Below are 25171 nucleotides of genomic sequence, written 5' to 3'. Positions count from 1 at the left end.
TCCTGTCCACATTCCAAATCACCCTGAAAGGATCGAAATGCTTCAAAACGTCACTTGCTTGTTCCTTCTGGGAGCTGATTGCAGTTTTCAGATCGACCACAACTTTTTTAATGTCCCTGTGTTCAAAAACACTCTGGAAGAAATTGTTGCCTTTTGTGATGAAAATAGGACAAAAAAAAAGGGAAAATAAATTAATTTAAACACAGTTTTAACCAAACGTTGATCTTGACAATTTCATGAATAAAACCAATCCTGTTCAAATGATTGTTTTACTTATCAGACACCTGATTGTCAGATGAAAACAGTAAGCTATTTTGACAATGTCTGTTGTGGGATTTCATTTTTAAAGCAGTATTTGTGCAGCCATTGTATTGTTAAAAGTTACATTTTACGCAGGATAACAGCTTTTTGGGGGATTTAGGTTGCTTGTTGACTGCTGATAAGCTGCATCTTTATACGGTCATTTTCTGGTGGAAACTATAGCAATTGACCTTGTTATCCCATGGAAAGTAGTTTTGTTATCCTCAGATAAAAGTAGAATAAACTCATGATCTCGTGATAATGTCGTCACAATAACTAATTGCAGCCAAGGCCCCTCGCTCCTGTTTACACACACAAGTCAGTGCACTTGAAACATCTTCACAGACTTCTGCATGCTCGTATCTAACAACTTAAAAAATGTATGATATTAAAACTAATATAATACATGAAAGTTTAAATGAAATAATCCTAATTATAACTGATCAAATGACAATTTATGGGAGATCCCCATTTGCGGACTTGTTTTATCAGGTGTCTGCTGTCATGTATGTGCATGCTGACAGTTAGTAACCTTTGTTCTGTGTGTCATCTTGACTGTACTCCTTCTGCCAAGCAACACCCTTGCTAACCTCCAACACACAGTCAATAAGTTGATTTATGGCCTGTTGGATCTCATCTACATTGGGAATCATTACCTGAGGACAAATATCAGACATAGTAGCAACATTGTAGTGCTTGACAAGACAGGCAAAGAATTAAAGATAATGTATTTCCCCTGACCATAAACCATTGTAGCGAATGAAAATCATCCAACCATGAGTAGAAAGAAAACAATAACTCACCATATTGGGTTTGTCCAGTTGGGCTTCAGACTGAATCAGTGGGACCACCTTCGGCTTAATCTTTGCCCTCTGGTAAGTGCTAAAATACACATTTATTGATTTTACTCTTTCAGAGGTTATTTCCTTTCTTTGTGATACTGTTCTTCTTATTTAAACCCAGAAATACTCACTTGGTGCCACAAATTCTCCTTTTAAGGATCTCCAGGGATAACTTGGTGCTTTTGACAAGTGCATCGAATACCTTTGTACTGAAGAGTTCATAAAGCTTCTTAAACTCCTGAAATGAGGATTTTTTATTTGAGGCATTAATGCCTGTGTTGGCACACAACAGTTTATAGAAAAGACATGTTTTGCAGTTGGTATCCAATCATACCTTTTCGAACTTGATCTGTTTATCTTTCAATGGACCCTCTAAAAGCCTCTTGCTCTCTCTTGAGAAGGTCACACTCCTCCCTGAAATATATATATATATGTATAAAAAAAGCTGAGATGCTAATTATACGAAAAGAAAAGTCATTTACATTTGTGCTACACACCTTGAACAGGTTCCTCCACAATCTTGGTGCCTTTTGGTTCATAAATAGCACTTAACACATTACCCAACTCCATAACAGCTCCTTTAACATAACTGCATTTGTAATCCAGTGTCTTTGCCCACTCCTTACAACGGTTCTGAAAAACAAAAGAGGAATAGTTGCACTACGAGCGTTTCAATGAAACAGAATTCAGAGTTCATTGGAAAACTCAAAAGTTTACTCAAACCACGACATCGAGCCTTTGCTCTTTGGCAAAGTAATGATTGTTTCAAACTCACGTAATGGATGAAAAACACTTTAACTTCCCTTAATGGATATGGAGAATAAAAATAAGATGGTCATGCCTTATTGTGGTCAACCAGCTGCTGCAGCAAAGATGCACGGCCTTCTGGGAGCTCTATCAGAACAGTCTCAGACATGTCTTTGAGGACATCATCAATTTGTATCTTACAAATATCCTGCACCTGAAAAAGAAAGTGGCATCTAGAAGCGTGGCTTTTGTCCAAGAGAGCTGTCACACCAACCCAAACATATCTGAACAATGTGACATTTAACCTGATGTTGATACTTTTCAGTATCAGTAGAATTTTTATTCATCAACAAACCTTTTTTACAAGATTTTGGAGCTCAGACAGAGCAGTTTCAACATTTTGAAAGAACTTGTCCAGGAGGAGGGAAGACCAGGTCAGCAGCACCGAACCGTGTCGAAGTGCAGATTCCACCTGGACATTTTAAGGATGTAGAATTACAATCAAAAGCTCTTCAGGACACGTCTGCTCGAGACATTTCTCAAATCGGCAAAACCCCTTCCCACTGCCTACAGCAGGGTTCACATTCATCAAGTAACAATTTCCCACTAAAGAAGACGGACCACCTGCCGTACACACGGTATGAAAAGCTTACGTTTTTTATTTTTGAAGCCATCAAACTGTTGAAGTCTGCGGGTATGCTCTCACAAGTGGATTCAAAATCTTCCAGAATGGTCTATAAAAAGGCATACAGGTCAAATTCTCTTAAGTTAAACAATCCCGTAAAAAAAATGTAAATCCCGGTTTACCTTTAGTCTGAGGTGATGGGCATTTATTTTGCTTTCCATCTTGATAAGAAGCGAAGCCTGCGTTGGAACCTTATGCCCCATTTTCAACAAACACTTAGCCTCCCGAATGACTTCGGTTATTTTAGGGTCAAAGTTGACGACTAATTTTCCAGTATTTGGGTGGCGAACCAGCAGGGTAATGTTCAAGACTGTTATACGGAACAGAGAAAGCTCGTTTTAACAGTGTGCAATAATGGAATCGACAGGGGCTGTTTTCTGCCATTAGTGTCAAATTATGACATCAGAACAAGAGAACCAACCGTGATCTAGTTTGGAAACTTTCTCCATCCACGTTTCGTGTTGAAGAAGCTCAAACTCGACCAACATAGCTGCAGTCCCATTGTACATTCTGACCACATCTTGTCCCACGGGACTACATAGGATGTCCGAGTTTTCCTGCAAAGGAAGGGAGATTTGATCGTCGTTAAAATGTCACTGTGAAGTATAACTGTAAAGTTGTTTTGCTGATAGAAACTGTGTCTCACTTTCATGTACAATATCGGCTCCTCTATCTTTTTATAGAGGTGTCTGACCCAACCAATCCTGCCAGCCACTGGTGGCATATTTCTGGATAATGGAATGTCATCCTTCTGATTGTCAAAGACCTGCAAATGAAGTTTACAAAACATACTAAAATCATTAACAGTTTTCTTCCATTTTCAATTCAAAATGTTTCACTCATCTGAAGATTTCTTTCAGCTTAATACGTTTAATAAGGTTTATTGTTTGGTATCTAAGCCCAAGCAAACTGAATACCTTTTTCACAAACTCCACCTCTGAAGCAAAGTGCTGAAGAATAACACCCAAAATGTTGGAAATGTGAGTTGCAAGACAGGGAAGGTTCAGCTTCTGAAAACTATCAAAACAAATTTCATAGATTGCTTATATTTTTTCCTTTTAATGCCACAGTTAGAATAGAGTCTTCATGTCATACTTCCAAATTCTGCAAATTGTACTGACCGCTGTAGCAGGCAAAGAGCTTGCTGAGATGAGATGATGTTTGAGAAGTACGAACACATAAATGCCTGGAGCTGACTCTGTGGAAAAGGACAAGATTGTGGGGATACTCTGAGAATACAACGTCAATATTATTTTCTTTTTTCAGCTTCAAGCTGTGTCGATACAAGCAGTAGATCCTCATTCCTCAGAGATTCTACAATCTTACTAGTCCTTCTTTCTGTTCCTAAACGTGTAATTCTTTTAAGTGTGGCCATGTGTGAATGCAACGGCTGTTTGGAGTAAATGAGTGTTGCTGTGATGTTGCACGTATGAACCTGTTCCCAACTTTCACTAAAGATCTTCATCTGGTTGAGGCTTCCTGAAAAAATGAGCTTGAACCAACATTTGGGTACAAGCTGTAGATTACACTTACCTCAATGTGGCTCATTTGAGCCATGAACTTCACAAAATCAGTTTCAAATTCAGTCGTCCTCGGGGACAACATGTCATACTTCTTCCTTTTCAGATTCATGGACACAGTGTGGAATTGTCTGGCTGATTTCTCAATGCCTTCAATGTTTGACTTTTCAAGAGATTCAAATGTCTTGAACACTGTGATTATTTTCTTGATCTACAAAAGACAATATTCGTCGTCACATTGCAAGGCCTTATGATAGAAGTGGGATGGAGATTTAAGAGAATGAACAAAGACAACACCTTTTCAAGTTGCTTGCAGAAGCTCTCAAACTTGCAAAAAATCTGCATCTCTGAAACCTCAAGGAATGTTTTCCCAGTTTCTTCCATTACTTGTACCTTTTTTTTCTGGAAACAGGTCTGATACTCCTGATATAAGCATGTACAGACCTGCCAAAGATAAAAGAAACATGATGACAGCTACAGTCTACTGATGTCAAAATGTGTAATCTTAAGCCTTGGTAATAATAACCCAAATGTTTAGTAATATCAGCTTCAGTCACCTGCATTTTTCTGATGAGTTTTTCAGCATCTTGATCCCATATAAGACAACTGCCATCGTCAGTAATGTAGGATCTGCATGCTGTGACCATCTGATTTGTGATCTGGAAAAGTGGTCAGTTGTGTGGCTACAGTTTTACAAAGGGAGCTGGATCCTTGCACTGCGTCTTCTCATGAAAGTTACGTTTTCCGGTGACAACTTAAATATTTCAGAAACTGAACACACTTCACTTACTTTGACAAGCAGCGCAGACATCTTTTCGCTTGTATTGTAATATAGTGAAACACGGTAAATCATGTGAATGGCACTGATGACCTTCGGCACATTTTCTGTCATGGAAACCTGAAATCACATTTCATGATTTAGGAGGGTCAATGAAGATGAATTATCATCTATTTCTACACTTAAGTTTGCCAAACTTGCAAACTTTTTACTAATTCTTTGTTAAAAAAAATGTATATAAGTTGTCTAAATAATGGCTGCCTGGATAGTACAAAACAATGTAATAAGGACATATTAATTCAGTGTTACCAAACACAAACTATTCATTAGAATCAAACTGTTAAATGTACATACGGGGTCACTGTTGTACAGAGGATGTAAGACTTTCTCAAGTGTTGACAAGAATTTGAAATTGTCTTTTGCCTCATTGACACGATATGTTATCCTCGTGTCGAGATCCCGCCACACCTGCACGGGTACAAGACTGCGTTAATAGGAATCCATTGATTGATTTAATAAATCTAGTCATTCACAAATGATCTTAGCATAGGATTTTATCAGAATACATGAAATAATTCAGGACTAGGCTCAGATGTGACACCAACACTTTCCAGTGAAATGAAACAGTGCCTACTCAGCATCATCTTAATGCAGAACGGCTACATACTGTACTGTGTTAACAAATAATCATTTCCAAAAACTATTTTTTTCATACATCTGTGAAGATCACCTACATGCAGTGAACACTGAATCCATGATCATTGCAAGCTATCCAACGTCGATATCTTCTACATTGCAATTTTCAGGCATTTGTCATGATTTATGTATCACAGACTGTTTTTAATTTCTCTTTACATGCAGCAAACCTTAACTACATACACTAAAACTGATACAAAGTGAAAATGTTCAATAGCTTTGGTATTACTCTGTGTACATTGAACACTTGTGTCAGTACCTTCATTATTTTGGAATGGTTGAGATGGAGCACCATCACCACCGCCTTACACTCTGGGCTTTTGATGTGATCGATGATAGAGTTGTACTGTAAAGACATTCGTTTCCAGTGTTCTAACTCACTCAGTGGTCCGGCAGAATCATCCTCTTTCCTCAACAAATCACTCTCCATCAGGACCTGATGACAATGGATACATCACCAACATCACCATTAAGCTTTGCTGTCTGAGCAATCCTATCATATTCCCAATCTTCCATAACTATCTGATCCATCTTGGCCTGATGTCACCATCTCTAACCAATGAGCTTTGTGCCCATCACAGTCATCGCAAATTCATTTTTAGCATTTAACAGCACAAATTAAGGTTGTTGGATCAAATATAATCTCTGAAATCTACCAACCTGCTCGATTTGTTTGCACCATTGCATCAGAATTTCTTCCAGCCGTTGCACCATGTCAAAGTTGGCAGCCGCAGCTTTCATATCATCCAGACAGGCCAGTTTAGACAAGTCAATATCTGTGACTGTTTTCAGATGAACGACGCTCTCATTGCTCCTCTGGATATCTGAAGTATAAATAAGACAAAGTACAAAATCATCAGTACTGGTTACAAACCATCTTTTGGTTACAGTATTGCTTGTTATTGTGTACTTCAACATAAGATGGTTTGAAATCAGTTGAGTAAGATTTGCCCGAGAGATGGAGCTTAAAGTTACAATCTTTCTAAAGAGCCACCCTCCAATAACTTATTCACATTCAGTTGGCAATAAATGTGAAACATTCTTACCATCTAAAGAGTTCAAAAAATGTTTAAAGGAATAGAAGAAGTTCTTTTTAAGTTTTGCTCCATGTCTAGACTTGTCTACAGCTCCCCAGTTCTGTCCTGTAGTAAGGGCTGGAAGCAGTGCATCGTAGGAATCCCTTATTCCTTTCAGGAGGCCATCCCTGGCATCAATCATTGAGAAAAAGATTTCCTGCAAGGCATCAAGAAAAGACAACCCATCACTTAATGAAATCCGAAGCAGAAAACATTTCAACTGTGAGGGAGAAACATGATTTGGTTTGAGATGTTAGGGTTCTCATGAAAATGTGCTCTTGCTTCGAACTACTGACTGACATTACATCAGCTGTGCCAAACTTTGGTACCTGATAATGCATCTGGTTGAGATAGCAGAGTACACAAATATAGAGAGCGTGATTTCTGTAAATCACGTAAAGAACATAAACCACTTCATTTGAAAAAGTAACAAGCAATCAGCTCTGTAAATTCATATGAATTGACCCCACAGAGGTTGAAAAAAGAAACGTTCAGATTATAAACCAGCGGCCAAAACGCACAGCAGCTCACACCTCACATCTGGGCAACAGGAAAAACCAGAGCAGACTAAAAATGAATGTAAACGTGTCAGTCCAAGGGAATGAAATCAAACTTCTCAAAGCCAGACTAATATACGCAGATAATGCAGTTGGGAGTCGAATCCATCCTGCATGTATACACTCAACTAGACTTAATATATTCTCAGCGCTTCACAGATCTTATCCAGGAAAAAGGTAGAGAAGAGGAGGGCAACAAAAAAGAAGAATCACAAGGAGATGCATGCATTTGTAAAAACAAGTAGACCGTCCACATCAAAGTCCGCCATCTTTTTACATAAGAAGCCCCCTCCCACGCTCAAGACGAGAAACAAGTTTGAAGCCAACACAGCACACCATGTCGGTGAGTCGTTACTCTGTAAACGGTGTTTCCGTAGATCAAAGGCTCCTCAGTAAACAGCCATTTTTTGTACGGTGGGGTGTTTGTCTGTGGAGGTTTTACTGCTCGCGTTAGTTTAACATAGTCATCAAATAACGTTGTGGAGCACATAACATTAGCTAACTGCTAATAATGCATTAAACTCCTAACATAACCTTAGTAAAGTAAAATATGTTTGGTTTTAATCCTTAGGTTAAAAAGACCAACAAATGAATAACTTTAAAGGGGAACTCCGGGGCATTTGAAGCGTGTTTCCATTGCTAGAGGTTGTCAAATAATGATAGTATGACACAGAGAGGTGCGTATCTGCGCTCCCTGTGTGGAGATTGCTCTGTCCGCACAGCATGTCATGCGAGGCTAATACGTGGTGGCTAAGGGGCAAGCGCTAACCCTTCCACGTAAAACAACAACTTGCACACTGCAGAAACGTCACACCTCTTTATAACCCATCCGACAATAAAGTCACAAGCCTTACCATCAAAACCATATGCATGGTTCTCACATTACTGGCATGGGGACGTTACAAAAAAACTTTATAAACAGCATGTAACTCACCGGCTGGTTGTAGGCTCGCGCATGTGAAAGCCCAGAAGAGTCGATGGAGAATAATCCCATATACAAAACAATTATATTCTCTAGAAAAACTGCGTTCAAGTATTTAAAACATTACAACAATATTACTGGGCATGTATTGTTGTAATGTTTTAAATACTTGAACGCAGTTTTTCTAGAGAATATAATTGTTTTGTATATGGGATTATCCTCCATCGACTCTTCTGGGCTTTCACATGCGCGAGCCTACAACCAGCCGGTGAGTTACATGCTGTTTATACAGTTGTTTTGTAACCTCCCCATGCCAGTAATGTGAGAACCATGCATATGGTTTTGATGGTAAGGCTTGTGACTTTATTGTCGGATGGGTTATAAAGTGGTGTGACGTTTCTGCAGTGTGCAAGTTGTTGTTTTACGTGGAAGGGTTAGCGCTTGCCCCTTAGCCACCACGTATTAGCCTCGCATGACATGCTGTGCGGACAGAGCAATCTCCACACAGGGAGCGCAGATACGCACCTCTCTGTGTCATACTATCATTATTTGACAACCTCTAGCAATGGAAACACGCTTCAAATGCCCCGGAGTTCCCCTTTAAGAACATTGTGCATTATCAAAGATCACTTCGCCATCCTAAATGGCTTGTGTATAAACAGTGTTTATTAGTGAATTAACTTTTTTATTAGAGATTCTCTTTGTATGACAATAACTGGACGTGACAGCTGTAACAATGTTATTATTGTGATGTAATACGTTGCTACACACACTGCCATGAGGTGAGCTGCTCAGGGAGGGAACCCGGAGGTTTAAGGAAGATGCTAAGCTAAGACGTAGCTGTGCCATTTTTATCTTTTGTCTTGTTCAATAAAGTTTCCAGAAGCAAGGGTAACACTTTAATCATCAAGTTTGTATAGAGTAGTGATAAAGAATAAGCTGAAACAAAAGCTTTTCTATAAAGTGATTACATCTTTTGATATGACACATAACACAAGAATAAATACTTAACAATTACTGAGACACGCCACCTTTGACCTTACCTCGTGTATGTTTTCTGGGTTCACAGGAATGTCCACTCTGGTCCGTGTGAAGGAGCAGCAGATCCCTGTGAGGCACGTTTTTGCTAAATTGGCTAAAAACAGCCTCATTGCTTTGCCCCCTTTGCTTGGTCCAGGATATACGCGCCCACATTCTGAAATCAAATCCAAATGGTTTTGTAAGAGATGAAAAAACATTCCAGTTCATAATGTTGTGTGGAATATCTGGGTCTTTATCATGCAAGATAATCAATCAAATTTGATTAGAAGACTTTCCCTAAAATTGTATCATCTATCGGTATTTCAGTTTTTCGAAAATAGGACGTTTTTCCTATTTTACTTCAAAAAAAATACTAGTATATAAAACCCGGCATAACAGCTGTCAAACGGAAAAAATTTCAATTAAAATAAGCATGGACAGTCTTTCCAATTGAAGACTTTCCAGATTTCTTCATACCTATTCCTGGGACTTCGGACTCCTGATACACAAACGAAATGGTTTTGCTGCCCCCCGAGGCGAAGAAATGATCAAAAGCGAGCAGCTAGTCAGCAAGAAAAAAGGAAGAACACAAAAACATTATTAATCATTGCATCATATTACGATGCAAGTATAAAACAACCAAAAACAAAACATAACCTTGGAACGAAACGTTTAGAAAGCATCACACCAAACTGAAGAAAAAGCCACAAAAATAACGCGTTATGAATCAATCCCACAAAACCTCAGCTGATCACCTGACTTCTGATTTGTGTTGGTGAGATATTTCTGCTTTTGATAGCATTAGTACCAGTTTGGAGTCACACTGAGGAGGAACTTACTGAAGGAGAATCCAAAACAAATTCCTCCACCTCTGTTGGTGCCAAAGACAGCCGGTCAGCCAGGATGTCAATCATGTACTTGTGTGCAGGGGTGAGCAGCTTTTTCCTCTCTTCTCTTGCCTGCTTATGTTTGGCCTGAAGGAAGACAAGAGTCGGAAATAGTGTAGAAGTGTATTTGCTCTACGTAACTAGAGCTGTATCTCAACGAATAAGCTGAATCAAATGGGCTGCTTTAATTCTGAAAAGAAACAACTGAAACTTACCTGAGACACACACTTGTTTGCTTTTGGATTGGGTGTGTCCATCATAACGATGTCTGGAAGGGAGAATCACCCCTTAAGCCGTAATACTCAACGGTTCCCTTTATTCCCTCTGAGAAAACACTATTAGCCACTAATGTTGTTGATTTATCAACTTTTTCCTGTAATTCAGTAAATAAAATGCATACAGTGACATCAACAGTCTCCTCAGTTCCTAAGCGCTGGATGTGCAACATCTGATCCATGTTTCAAACATTTTTAAAAGTAATTCCTTCAAATTCAAAGGAGCAGGTAATTACAAAAAAATGTTTTTATTGTGTTTCTATATTATTTAAACTTACTTTGGTGAGGTTCCTGATCAATTTGAGCATGAATAAACGCTAATTATTTTTCTTTCTAGCTGATAAGGTATGTTAGCTCAACCGTTACGTCTCAGTTTATGTTGTTTGTTCATTCACTTTTTCAAGTTTGATATTCTGCTCTTACCGAAACTTTATCATCCGACGTATTTGTAGCTTCCAATGTTCAGCTTTTCTTCTTGTGTCGTTTCTGAGTTTCTGAATTATTGGACCATGGAAATATTTTTCTCCAGCCGTTGAGAACTGCTACTGATTCCAAACGTTTATTTAACCGTTTTTTTGGTTTTGTTTTTTTTAACTTCCTTTTAAACGTTGAGATGTCACGACCGTTGGCGCGTGGATGACGTAGGACTGTTGGATGAGCTAACGTTTTAATAATTAGCTCTCACACTCTGTTTTTAATGGGTTGCTTAAGAATTACAAGTATATGTCCAAGATTTTTTTTTTTCCTGAGCCATTACCCAAATTTTGTTCACAGTAAAGTTTTGTTTTGATTGTCAAGAGCTACCACACGCAGTGTGGTGTACAGTAATGGGACAAAAACATTTATTTGAATGTCAGCTGATGAAATTTTTATTGTCACAGTCAAAACAATAAATAGATAAATGTGATGATAAAGAATGAATAAAGGGTTGTTTTAAGTTAAAGTTGTAGACAAGAATGACCTCTAGTATCTGTCATTATGGCTGTGAACCTGAAGAACCCTCTGGCTGAAGTCCTTCCATTGTCAGTGTAAAGCAGGGGTAGGCAATTAGTGGCCCGCCATCAATTATATCTGGCCCGCAAGATGGAATTTTTGAAATATGATTTTTGAAAGATATTTTTCAAACCTCATGTTTTATCGCCTGTTTCATGAGAGATGCCAGGAGATGCAACATTCAGCCTAATAACAGTGTATAGAAGAAAAAAATGTTTTAAATTAAAAAAAATGAAATGCATTTATGTAAATCCACAATAGAAAAACATGGCCATGGCCCGTAATACCATTGTCAGAAAAAAATTGGCCCAGGTCCAAACTTAATTGCCGACCCCTGGTGTAAAGTGTGTGTATTTATTGGACGGGGGGGGGGGGGGGGGGGGGGGGGGCAACTAGTGCATAGCCTTTGAGGACAAAGAGATACATATTTCTAGGTACCAAACTCGGCAAAATGTCTTCCGTCACAATTTGACCTTCTCCTTACACAGGCCTGTGACAGGCCTGTGACAGGCCAAGTTTTAAGAGGTATTATCAAATCCCACATAGCCTGTCCCTTATTCTTGAATGGATAGACTCTATGGTTTAGCGCAACTGCTCTGCAGAAAAATCAACAACAACTTTGTAGTCTTGTTTCAAAATAGACATAAGAATCAGCACCCTCAAAGCAGCGTTCCCAGAGCCTTCATACTCTTAAGGCTGTTCAAGGGCACACAGCCTCGTGTCTTTTGGTCATATTCCCATCCACACAACCAGCAACCTCAAACTGAAAGTTATTTTGATGTGAAAAATAATTCTAAAATCAATCTTTAATGAGCTTTCGGTCTTGATAAAAATGATGGTGCACTTGCACTCAGTGTACATTGAAAGATAGCCCATATTAAAGCTTTGTGTGTTGTTTCATTCACTTGAGGATTTACTAAGTTGATTCAGTGTCACAAAAGGTTGTGTGTAACTGTTGTTGGAATCTATGGCCAGGAGGGGGGAGCAGAGAGCAGAAAAGCAAGACTGAGATATACAAGGAACTGACTCTGGAAGACAAGAAGAACATGAAAACAAAAACAAATAAGCATAAAACAAAGACAAACTTAACAAAACCTAACACAGAACTTGCTTGTTTGCTTGGGCACATCTATTCAAATAGTTGAGTCATTCTGCTGAGTGTATTTATACAGTGCAGTATACAAAAATGAATTTCTAATTTTCAGTGAGTATGACTCTCAGTGACTATTGTGTTGCCTGCAATATGAGGAGAGAGAGCCTACAAATACTGAATAATTCATCATTCTATTACTAACTCGGTCGGCCCCTGAGTTAATTATCTGCTGTTTGATAGCTCCCTCGATACTTTGCTCACAGCATTAGTAGGAACAAAGAATCGTTCCAGTAACACTGTTAATCCATGAAAGACATGTCACGGGCTGACAGCCAGTCACTCTAATGTGTGAGATTAATGTTGAAGCAAAGGTAACATTGAACTCAAACACTGCCCTGCTGATCTGGAACACAGCCTCCAAGCGATGCTTGCACAGAATCATGGGCCAGATGTGATAATATGCTTTTCTTTTCCATAAAGTATCATTTTTCTTCACTAAAGATGCACAGTGTGCAGATCAGTGGAAGCTTTAAAGGTGATTCACTATCACAAATCAATTCAAACCAAGCTATTCACACTCCTGCATGACTTTCTTTCTTTCTTTTGACCAGATATTTTACGGAGAGAAATATCTTAAACAAAAACAACAGACAAGTACATTTTGAATGTCTTTTACCAGATCAGACTAAACAAAAAAATTCTATGTAGCTTTAACTAACACAGAGAATGCAGAACCTTTTCATGTCTAAAACTGTTTGAAATCATATCAAAAACTTGCTTTTTCTCACTTTAGTAAATGTTGAGCACTATGTTTAACACTTTTTTCATGTCTTATGTAGATCCTGGTTGTAAATAGAACACATTATGTATATCATTTTATAGAATAAAAACACAAGAACACAAGCATACTGTGACAAACATTGAGACTCCTGCCACCAAATACAACATTTTGTTGTAAAAGATCTGTGCCAACACTGATGTTCAAGTTTATATCTGAAATGTTTAACTTTGTTTGGGTAGTTCATTGAGATTAGTTTGGTGTCCATAATTTGTCATTATTGTCTTCAGAGTTTAGAAGTACATCAAAAACCATTCGGACATGATGCAGTATACTACATGCATGCTTTTGCCTCTGATAAATATGAGTTCTTATCCATTTACAGTGAAAGCTTAAGATATTACCTCCTAAATGTAATTTTCTCTTTCTTAATTTAGGCTTTTCTCATTTCTTGAGATGATTTGGAATAAAATACTCTTGTTGATATGTTTATATTTTCCAGAAAACCCCTCAGGTTTTAAATTGCTCAGATATGAATAGCTTAGAAAGCCTGACATGCAGTTTATAGAAATTTCAGTGTCTGAGGAAGCAAACAGACAATAGGTTACAGAGGTTGAGTTAACAGGTAATCAACATTGTCTAAAATGGCTCTTCTAACTTTGCGCAAATGTTTAAACAGAGCTGTCATAAAGTGATGAAAGACACAGCTTCCCATAACAGTTTAGTTGTCTTTTTATTACTCTGGTTATTCAATAATCAATTGCTTGCGTGCACTGCATGTGTGCTCAGAATTGTTTGGGAATTAAAATATCTGAAAAACGCGCAGGCATGAAGGGCCCTTGTGAAAAACTCTTTGCTGAAGTTCTATGTTTACTGTTGAACCGTGGATTAGATCAGTAACAAAGGGACATTTTAGGAAGTCCCACGTCAAAGCAAACGTTACTAAAGGGTGGGGGCTGTTTTCATTTAGCCATAAAGGATGTTTCACAGGTGTGGTGGTTAGCACCGTTGCCTCACAGCAAGAAGGTTCCAGGTTCAACTCCCAGCTGGGGCCTTTCTGTGTGGAGTTTGCATGTTCTCCCCGTGTAAGCGTGGGTTCTCTCCGGGTACTCCGGCTTCCTCCCACTGTCCAAAAACATGCATGTTAGGTTAATTGGTGTCTCTAAAATTGTCCTTAGGAGTGAGTGTGAGCGTGTATGGTTGTTTGTCTCATTTGTCTCTGTGTGGCACTGTGATGGACTGGCGGCCTGTCCAGGGTGTACCCCGCCTCTCGCCCATTGACCGCTGGGATAGGCTCCAGCCCCCCCGCGACCCGACCGACGGATTCAGCGGTATAGAAAATGGATGGATGGATGTTTCACACTATATTGAATGTTATTAGTTTAATTTGTCTATATTCATGTCACTACTCGCAATTTGGTATCATGACAAGGTGTGAAATCTTCAAATAAATATAATCCATTTATTGTGTCAACAGACAAATTTTGCTGCTTTTTCTTTATGTGCTACAGCACATGAAAATAACTGTCAACGCATTGTCACAGCCTTGGTGTAATTGTGACATATGGACTGTTGCATCACATATGTAAGGACAATGTGCTCATTGAGAAATTGAGAAATTTCAGTCTTTCCTTGCATTTTCCCCCACTGTTTCATCTCCTTTTTACACATTACAAACTTCTTGGTACTGAAAATGATGTGATTAAGGTTGGGTGTTAAAAATGACTTGACCAAGCTGAGGTTATAAAAACAGGATGACAAGAGCCAAGAGCTCTCCTCACACCACTCCAGTTTTAGTCACTCCTAACATTTGTCATGTTTGTTGGCCTTACAAGGCGAGGAGGGGCCTTGTCTTAGGATTCCTACATTAAAAACATTGCGAGTAAAAGAAATAAAAGTTTGCTTGAACACATGCAGACCCTGTGTTACAAACTGAACTGCTATCTGGAGACAAAGACCAAAATGAACAGGCACCAACACAGGTTTGGGTGAAAATGAACAGAGAGAGTTAGTAAGTAAAGTCACATGACCTGGCCTCAATCAAGGTTGTCAATTGAGAGCACACTCAGATAGTTAAGGCCCTCAACAAGCATCAATCAACACCCCCACTTGTTCTCACATTTACAACAAGAAAAACAAAAACATTGCAAAGAGCAAAATCACATTTTGGTTCGGCAATCACCTAAATAGAAACCTAGAAAAGGCAAGAAGCTTCCCTTTTGTAGCTGGTTTTGTCATTTGGTCAGCAACCATTTGATCTGTTGGGCAATACTCCAAAAACACATCACCATTTTTTACAGTAGATCTTACAAAATGATATTTGATGTCAATGTGTTTGCATCTCTGTCGGCTAAAGGGATTCTTTGCCAATGCAATTGCCCCCGGTCATCTTCATAAATTACAGGTACATCATAATGAGAGTCAAGATGTTTAAGCATTTGAGACAGGTACAAACATTCTTGTGTAGTGACAGCTAACGCCATGTACTCAGCCTCACATGTTGACAGTGCTACAGTTGGCTGCTTTTTGGTCTTCCAAGAAATCAGAGGACCATTCTTACATAGGCTAACACAATAACCAGATGTACTACGTCGGTCAGTTGCATCTCCTGCCCAATCCGAGTTACCCAGGCTCCGCCCTCGCAGTGACGCAACACCTTCGGCTCTGCTACACTTACTCAGGCAAACTGCTCATTCAGGTGGATTCGAGTTCCCGAAAAAATGGGAACTCCACCCACTTTGTCGGGAAGCAATCGACTTTGAGCAGCGCCAACGGCCCAGGGTAGAGGCGTGTTCAAGGTAGTGACGTGATTGAACTGCCACTCAACCCATGGATTGTACACGGAAGCGCTTCATTCAATATCAACATGGAGCAGCGTCAAGCTTTTGACACTGCTGTAGATGCTGTAAGAAAAGTGTTCGACGGGAGATTCTCGTTAAAAATCGAGCAAAGAACAGCCCTTGAATCATTTCTTGACAGGAAAGACGTTTTCGCCTTGCTCCCTACTGGCTTTGGTAAGAGTTTAATCTACCAGTTAGCCCCGCTGGTAGTTAAATCATACGTCAGAGGAAAGAGTGGTGTAATTGACTTAAGCTTAGGCACAGCCTTTTCTGGCCACAACCAGTAGCAACCCGAGGGAGGCGGGTTGACCAGGCCATTTCGAATCGTATTCGTTATGGTCTTGGTCAGACCAGAATCTCGAAGAGATTTGAAAGTCTATGTTAATCAGGCTAAATCCGAGTCACTATAAGCCACCAACTGTAACCCATCATCACATTTCCTGTAACACAGCATCTTGTCAATTGTGCCTTTCAGATATTTCAGTACATGTTTTACAGTCGTCCACTGCTCTTCTGTTGGCGCACTGAAATATTGTGAAAGTTTACTTACGACACAACTCAAATCTGGTCTAGTGCATGAACTAAGATAGATTAGGCTACCCACTGCTTCTCTGTATTTCCTGAGGTCACTCATCTTTTCATCGTCATCAACTCATTAAGAATGATCTTAAATTCTAAATGACAAAACAGTAACATACAAACTATCAACACAAAATTAAATGAGCCTTGAAAATTCACTAAACATGAGCCCTTTTAAACAGCCAGTCATGTACTGCCCTAAGGGGTTAAACACATTAACTGGGTGGGTCAAACTATGAGTGCCCCCTATTATTTGGTGAAGAAGGCCTACATTCAATCCCACAGGGTGGATGAAGGATCTGCCAGCCAGACTCATTCATTTTTTTGGTCAGAGTTCAAACTGGTTAAAATGGGTTTTAACCAGTAAAACTTTAATCAAGTGACATACTTTAGTCAGCCTCCTTCAGATATGTTCTACAACAACTTTTGAAACATCGATACGCGTAACCTGCATGAAGATGTAATGTTGAGATAACCTGTTAAACCCTAAAGTGAGCATCATTTCCTTAGAGAACTCTTTAGTGCTGCTGGGATTATCCCCCCTGCAGATTGTCGATGGGCCTTGTCCGAACAGAGTAAGCAGGGCAGGGCCTTTGTTAGAGCCTTTCAGACAGAGATACCCCTCCCCGATTCCCCCTGATCCCGAGGCGAGATTGGTCGGGTATCCGTAATTGAGTCATCTGACTCGGTCGGACCTTGCCTTCCACAGCTGAGTAAACCAGCACAAAGAGACTCTGGCTACTTTCCAGGTTAAGTGTGCCGCGTGTGTGCACAATTCCAGCACATTAGCCCCATGCTGTTAAGATGCAAAACACTTTTACTTGACCTCTGAGATGCCCGTGGCTTCTTTCTGTTAGCCTCATTCAGACAGAGCTAAGCCCATAAGAGACAAAATGCTGCTAAAGATGAGTTGAACCAAAAAGCATGGAGATTGAGAGACTGGAGAGACTGCAGCACCAGCAGAGGAATGATAGATTCTTCTTCTGATCTATAAATACCACAGTTAAATAGTTCTGGAAAGCTTGCGGACTTCCACCATGTTTCAATCAAAGCAGTCTCTCCGGCATCAATCTCAGGTGTACTCACACAGAAAAAAATTGAATTGAATTGAATTGAATAACTTTACATTAAAGCTGCAGTCTGCAGGATTTGTTGTTGTCATACGTAAAGTCCTACTTTTTGGCATTTTAAGAGTTTACATGATCTATCAGAACGCTTGAAGTTGAAAACGGTGACCTCCGTAGTCGCAAAATGCAAGAAATGCTTATTTTTTAACCGAAAAATAAAAAGTTATTCAACTTTCTGTCCCGCCCCTTCAAAACACATGAGAACTCGTGCACGTAGACGTGCACGCCAGATGCGCCTACACGACTCCTCATTCATCAACTCACCTGTCATTTGCGATCATGGAAGACACAGTAAGTAGACTAGCCCGTAATGAAGTTCAATAGTCCAGATAAATAAGCGTGGGGACGAGCCTACCTTGTATCGCGCGTGCACAATCGGTGATTGACAGGCAGCAGAGCCCAGCTCGTAAACCTGATTGGTTACCTTTTACCGGTCCGGTCTGCAATTTTGTAAACAAACCTGCTGGCTTTGGAGGGACCTAGCGGGACATATAGGGGACCTAGAGAACTCATTTTTTTTTGTATTGGGGTATTTAATGTACTACTTTCAGAATCCCCGGACAGTTCCAGGCATTATGCTTGAAAAAGAGTTGCAGACTGCAGCTTTAATGCCAGCAGTGATCCCAGCAGTCTTCAGAAGTGCAACACGCTGAAAGAATAACAGGGGAGGCCTGTGGTTGCAAGAAAAGCTTCAAAGTTGCTTGATCTGTACGTTTCCATTTTTTACTAAGACTGAGGTGCCCAATATGATGGATTCTATAAGGGAAAAATTATTTTACGTGCACATCTCCTGCAAAACAACTTAGTAAAAGACATTAAAGCAGACATTGTTCCCCGTGATGCATACGAAAGCCATGGGGTTCAACTGGTCGTTCAACTGATTTTACACCTTCAGCGACGTGTTTTTTCACTTTTAATGCAATAAGCAGCATGACTCCACAGCCAAAGTCTTAATGACAATGATTTTGCTTTACTTTTACCTGTGTGGATGATACTCAAACAACAGCTTCCCATCCATCATATGGAAAATAATGTTAAACATCTGCTCTTACTTTTCCTCCAGCAGGTGGCTCTTTGATCAAATTCAGTATAAAAATGTGCCGTCAGTCCCTGACAAAAAGAGTCTGCTTATAAGTTCAGATGGATGTGGACTGACATGTTTATAATTTCTAATGAGATTAACACTCTAGACTAAAAGTTGGATCAATGATTCTGACACAACATATCAAACGGGATCTTTTTGCACACGTACCGACGTGATGCTTGTTAACAAAATGAAACACAAGTTGATGTTGCTCAGTGGTGGGGCTTCTCACAACAGCTTTAAACATACCGGGATCTTCAGACACTTTGATTGAATAAAAATGGACATAATATGCAAGTTTCAGCAACGGATCATAATTGAAGGCCTTAAAAAACAACCCATACATGCAGTTATTTTTCACTTTTATGACATAAAAATCCAAAAAACAGACACATGTCAAAGTTGTAACACAACAAAATAAAGATGCCAAAGGGGATGGGCAGCTTTACAAAGTAGTTTGTGTTCACATCTGGTGATCATTATGCCAACCAAAGCTTTCACTGCTTTGCTGCACACATAAGAAAATATATGAGAACAAACATTAAGGCTGAAGAAACACACGAGGCAGTTAAGCTGATCGTTATTGTATCCAGTGGATAGTAGGTCAAAAGGAAAGTGAGTATGAAGAGGGTACAGATGAGAGAGCACTGGAGCCACCTCGTATGTAAATGATCACTTCTCAACATAACATGTGGAAAGTGTGCGGCTCTCCTGCTCTTGTGAAATAAACAAATCAGCCTTTTCAGAATGCTGATAAATAGCGCAGAACAATTCATTTGAATAACAGCTTACCACCTGAGATCAGGTGTCAGCTATGAAAAGATGTGAACGTAATTAAAGGGTTTGAAAGGGCTGGCTATTCCATAAGAACAGCTTGTCATGCTTTCAAGTGGACAAGGGCCCCAGCATTTAACCCCAGCAGCTTTGAGGAAAGTCTAAGTGCATCTTCAGCCAGCCTGTTGTTGCTTTTTATTCTTGGAGAAATCACTTGGCCTGATCTGACTCTCCTGAGTGGATATAATGAGGAGGAGGCGTGCATCATCACCAGAAAACAATTACGTAGGTGCTTGGGAACCAAACAGACTGTACGGGCAGAATATTGCATTATCAGCAACAGTAGCTGTGAAGAATAAATGGCGTATAAATAAATTGATCAAATAAAATCACACAAATATGTGGCTTGTGTCTGCAATGGGAAATGGTACAACTGACATTCTGCCCCCGTCAAATGATTCTACATCAGTCCCCCAGCTCAGATGGGGGATGTAAACGTAAAACCCAATGGACATTGTTGCTGAATGTGTCGTGCTCGGGTCTGCTGGACAAACATTTACAAACCAAAACTTCTCAAAAGGAGGCCCTGAAGCTGACATGACCGATCCATTTCACCCGTCTGCACAGCAGCTGGAGGCTCAAAGTCCACCTATTTAGGACCAACTCCTGTGGTCCAGTCAAAAATAATAAACTATATTTTTCATGCTCAACAGAAACTGTGGTCCGTCACATCCTGTAGGATGGTCCAACGGCATTCCTTCCTGTTTCAGAAGTGATGGTGTTTGGTCCCAGTGGCTCTTGCAAATCCCCTCCTGTTGACTTGGGCCCCTTGGTGCAATACAGGAAGCCAACAGTCGCAAACTTGGGTTTTAAGATGGACAGTGATTTTAAATTGGACCGGCAAATTGGTGCAATAGTGAAGTCCAGCTTTTTTTGTATCTTAGTCTCAGTGTATCTGGTCTTAGGTGAAGCCCTTCTTTGCACATACGCACTTTGAAACAGTAATCAACGCCTTTATTACATCTCGGCTAGATTACTGCAATGCACTTTATTCAATTCAATTCAATTCAAAAATACTTTATTTATCCCAGAGGGAAATTAAATGTTGATGTAGCTCAATTAAATCAAAGAGTTATTATAGATGCTGATGGCTGTGGGCAGGAAAGATTTCCTGTAGCGGTCCGTTTTGCATCCAAACTGAAGAAGCCTTTGACTGAAGAGACTCTGTTTTCTGATAACAGTCTCATGGAGAGGATGTTCAGGGTTGTCCATAATTCTCTTGATTTTATGCAAAATCCTTCTTTGCATTATTGTCTCCAGAGGTTCCACAGTCGTCCCCAGAACAGAACCAGCCTTCCTTATCAGGTTGTTGAGTCTTTTTAGGTCCCTGGTTCTGATGCTGCTGCCCCAACAGATGATGCAAGAGGAAATGACGCTCTCAACAACAGACTTGTATTCTGAGTTGTACGTGGTACCGATAACAGATTAGATAAATTCACCCAGCAGGTTGACTGTTTTCGATTCCTTCTTTTACTAACTAATAGAACATACAATAGTGTGTGTGTGGTGCTGGTGCTCCTTTTCTATACAGTGTTGTGTGTGTTGGTGAAATATTGCTTTGCTTATCCCTGGCTTGGGTCTGTGGGACCCATTTTCAGGTTTTGCTGAAGGAAAATGGTATGAATACTTTTTTCACAATGAGATTCACTGGCCAGAGCTCAGTGCTACGCCGTGTGCTACCCCACCTCAGCATGCTGATAGCCCAGCTGCTGATACAACCTCCACACCAACAGGGCCTCCAGTCACCTCACGCTATGGTCGGATTACCAGGCCACCTAAAAGACTGGATCTCTGAAGGGAAAGAAAAATATGTATTCTGGTTGTTGCCAAATGTTTATGTTTGTTTATGAAGTTGCTGCTGCCAGTATAAAACCAGTTGTATTATGTTGCCAAATGTTTATGTTGTTGTCGCTGCCGGTATAATGTACAACAGTGATAGGTTTTGGCATGATAAAACAAGTAACTTTCTTGAGTACTCAGTAGGCCTTTGTTTCAGGTCTCAGTTCATATGCCATTGCTTTAATTAAGAAAAGGGAGATGTTGCAGGACATGTGCTGCCACCTAGCCTGGCGACGCCATCCTACGTACTTCCGCCCAAAGATTTTGGCTCCGCACATAGTCTGGCCAAATCCCCCTACCTCGGTTCGCTCAGTGTTTTGCCAATCAGCAAACAGTTGCGAGTGGTGACGCAGAACTCACGCGGGGAGTCCATTGTAGTCCATATAATTGTAGTTCAACCGCAGCGGAAATAAACATGGCGACGGAAGAACGCTAGAAGCTATCCATGAAGTTGTCTCAACTCTGGAGATCATTACACAATTAAAACGAGAGCAAGAGGAATGCCTCGTCAATTTTGTTAGTGGCAAGGATGTCGTAGCTCTCCTTCCAACTGGCTTTGGGAAAAGTTTGATTTATCAAATGGTACCGGTATAATGAAAGCGGATGTGGGAAGCGTGATTCGCGAGCTAGAGCCTCGCGAGAGTAAGCATGAACCTCGGCGCATAACCAACGTCATTTCTAAACATTATCATTGGTTAAGGGAACTCCGTTACTCCAATAAATTTAAGTTGCTGGGTAAGGTCCCGCCCTTCAGGAATGCCTCCTCCTCCTCGGTTAGAGTCCTGTCCCCATATGTGTCTCTCAGCTCTTTATCTAAAACAGAGGTCTTCAACAGGGGGTCCGCGGAGGTACTGCAGGGGGGTCGCGAAATCTTTGGTTGATTAGACAATTTTTAACATTTAAAAAAAAAAAAAAAAAATTTTTTTTTTTTCAAACAATTTTTTCTCACAAATTTTGTGCACACGTGTGCCATTCACAGATGCTTTGAGGATTCATTGCCCCATCTACATGCATGTTTAAAGTTAAAATCTGTGGATTATTTGAATAGCTCAGTGTTGTATGCAAGATGTTTGTTTATAAATGGCAGTGGCACGGCAACCCTGTGCCTTGCACATGTTTAAAATAAAGACTTGAATATATTAACCTGTGTATTATTTGAATAGCTTAGTATTGAATGTACAATAACAGAGTAGCTATATTTATAAACGGCACTAGGCCCCGTTAAATATAAAACACAATTGTATGCCATATTAATAGTAGGGGGGTCCCTGCTCCAACTCTCCATCAGTTTGGGGGTCCCTGGCCTGAAAAACGTTGAAGACCCCTGATCTGAAAGCAAAGGGAAACCAGTGTTGACTTGGAGACTCGGAAATACTCAGGTTTAAGAAAGACTGAATCAATGACTAATTGAATAACTAATGGTTTACTGTAGAGGTATTTTGGTGAAAAAGCAATGTTATTCTTACAAGCTATCATAACAACTGTATTCTTGTTACATGGTACATAAACATTAGATAGGCACAGCTTCATGAGTTGTAAAGAATAAAATAAATCTGTACGTTTCCTGGATTTCCTTATTGTATAATATACTGAATTAAAAATACAAACTTACTTTCAAGACATTGGAGAAACTCCCTAAATGTTCCCATCATCAACTCCTCCCTAACTCTTCCGTTGCTCCCCAGTACAGAGTAGCTTGGTTTGTGAATACCAGCTACAAAATCAGCTGCTCGACCTTTGACCTTTCCTGGTATGTCAAGCAGCACATGCAAGCTGGGGTTCTCTCTCAGGAGTGATAAAACCTAGAAGGAAATTCAACACCATAAATGAAAGGCCATAAAAATGAGTAGTTATGGTTAAAGGCGGGGTAGGGGATCTTTTTCTGGAACATTTTTTTACATATTGCTTGAAATACTCTTCACACCCCCATTGCAACCAATTAATTAAAAGTTTTGACACAAATATGAAAAGTTTTAGTGGCCTCTAGAACGTACAATCTAGGAAAAACAGTATCCAATCATTGTGAACGGACCGTTCCTTCTCCCTGTGCGCGTACCCTGCTCCGTGAACGTCCAGAAGCTTGGCAGGAAGCTAAACTAGAGCCAGCTTGGCTAGCACCTAGCATTATTAAACGTATAGTTAGCATAAACTAAGTACTAATACGGCAACGATCGATGCTTGCTGGCAGAACAGCGCTCGTGCACCTTCGTGCTCGTGCGCGTTCATGTACTCTAGAGGCGTGCCTTCGGGGGAAAAGTGAAGAAAAGGGTTGGGACTTTTTACCGGTGTATTTTCAAAATGCAGCTTCGCTGGACTCAAAATCCAGGATCTCCTACCCTACCTTTAAATGGGGATATGGCAATTCTTAGTAATTTTACCACAGCACGGAGCAAATATGATACAGAACTGTGAGGTGAATCTTACTCCATAGTGGGACAAGCCATCAATGAGTTGATCAAGACAGCTCTGCCGTTGCACAACAGTATGGTATAGAACTGCATTTTTCACAAACAAATCTCTGTTGGCCATGGTGACAACAAGTGGAAGACCCTCACCTTATATCGCCATTAGTCACAGCTGCTGACTGCTTTCTCCAAATCATCCTGCAAGGTTGCCTGTTGAACCTAAATATTACAGATCAGATCTTTAAAATCTTATTTTCTCAGGGTGGTCAGTGGTGTAGTGGGTTAAGCAGCCGCCCCATGTACAGAGGCTACAGTCCTTGCTGCAGTGGGCCCCGGTTCGAGTCCCGCACCGGACAGTCGTTTGCTGCATGTCTTCCCCCTCTCTCTGCTTCCTGTCTCTCTCCAACTGTCCTATCATTAAAGGCATAAAAAGCCCCCCCAAAAATCTTATTTTCTCAAATGACTGCATTTAATCAACATTTACAGAAGTACTATGTAGCATTTCACTTACACTTAGTTACCTACCAATGGCAAGAAAGTCATTTTTAGTTATTTATTGGGTAATATGAAACCAAAATTATTTTGATAATGCATTCTACCAAAATAAAAGTAACTGTACTGCTGTGGAATAGTCAAAAAAAGCAAAGGCTTGCTACAATAGTCTTCAGGTCAGAATATTGCCCATTACCTTTTTAGGTTGAAGGATGTCCCCAGACACAATGTAGTCCACGACACTCGGGGACAGGAATGCAGGTGCTTCAGCCCCTACAGTTATTATTACTGTAGACTTCATCCTGCCAATGGTTCCATACAGTCCATTTTGCAAGTGGAGAATGTTCAGTCTTGGTGTGCATCCATTTGGTGTGCCTGAAAGATTAAATAAATTAACACCGCATTCTGTATCGTGTACTCTGGCATTTTCAAACCAATATATTTAGAAAAAACCTTCAAAAGCTCCACTGTCTTGGAAGATAGGCTTCACCAGTAATCGGAAAAACTCTCGCCTGGGACCTCCAAGGTCGGCAGCATCTTCCTCAGCGTCATGTTCATGGCTTGCAAATGTGACATAAAGCATCATGTCACAGCTTTGTGCAAAACAGGTTCTCTTAAACACACGTTGGGCTGTTGGCCAAGCATTGGCTCGACTGATATAGATCTGTCTTGTTTCCGATGTTATAACTCTCTCACTGTGAGCTTGTAGAAGGCCTGCAACTTCTTCTTTGCTCGGCATTTCAGATGACCTATATTAAAAAAAAGACAATGACAAAGATAAACAGACCTTTGGCTACCTCTG

At 40.1% G+C, this 25171-nt stretch overlaps 1 protein-coding gene across 1 annotated transcript in view; it reads right to left on the bottom strand.

The window, feature by feature from the left end:
• Positions 1-24921, bottom strand: part of LOC142376954 (dynein axonemal heavy chain 8-like) — a 54077-nt gene extending 29156 nt beyond the window's left edge. Inside the window, 7 exon segments of the mRNA XM_075460675.1 lie at positions 4108-4305; positions 5828-6004; positions 6229-6392; positions 9621-9705; positions 9983-10117; positions 10246-10298; positions 24882-24921. Coding sequence (XP_075316790.1) covers positions 4108-4305; positions 5828-6004; positions 6229-6392; positions 9621-9705; positions 9983-10117; positions 10246-10298; positions 24882-24921 — 852 coding nt within the window.
• Positions 24922-25171: the final 250 nt, after the last annotated feature.

The sequence above is a fragment of the Odontesthes bonariensis genome, chromosome 3 (assembly GCF_027942865.1).
Source record: "Odontesthes bonariensis isolate fOdoBon6 chromosome 3, fOdoBon6.hap1, whole genome shotgun sequence".
NCBI classification, from domain to species: domain Eukaryota; kingdom Metazoa; phylum Chordata; class Actinopteri; order Atheriniformes; family Atherinopsidae; genus Odontesthes; species Odontesthes bonariensis.
This window is presented reverse-complemented; position numbering and strand designations above follow the sequence as displayed.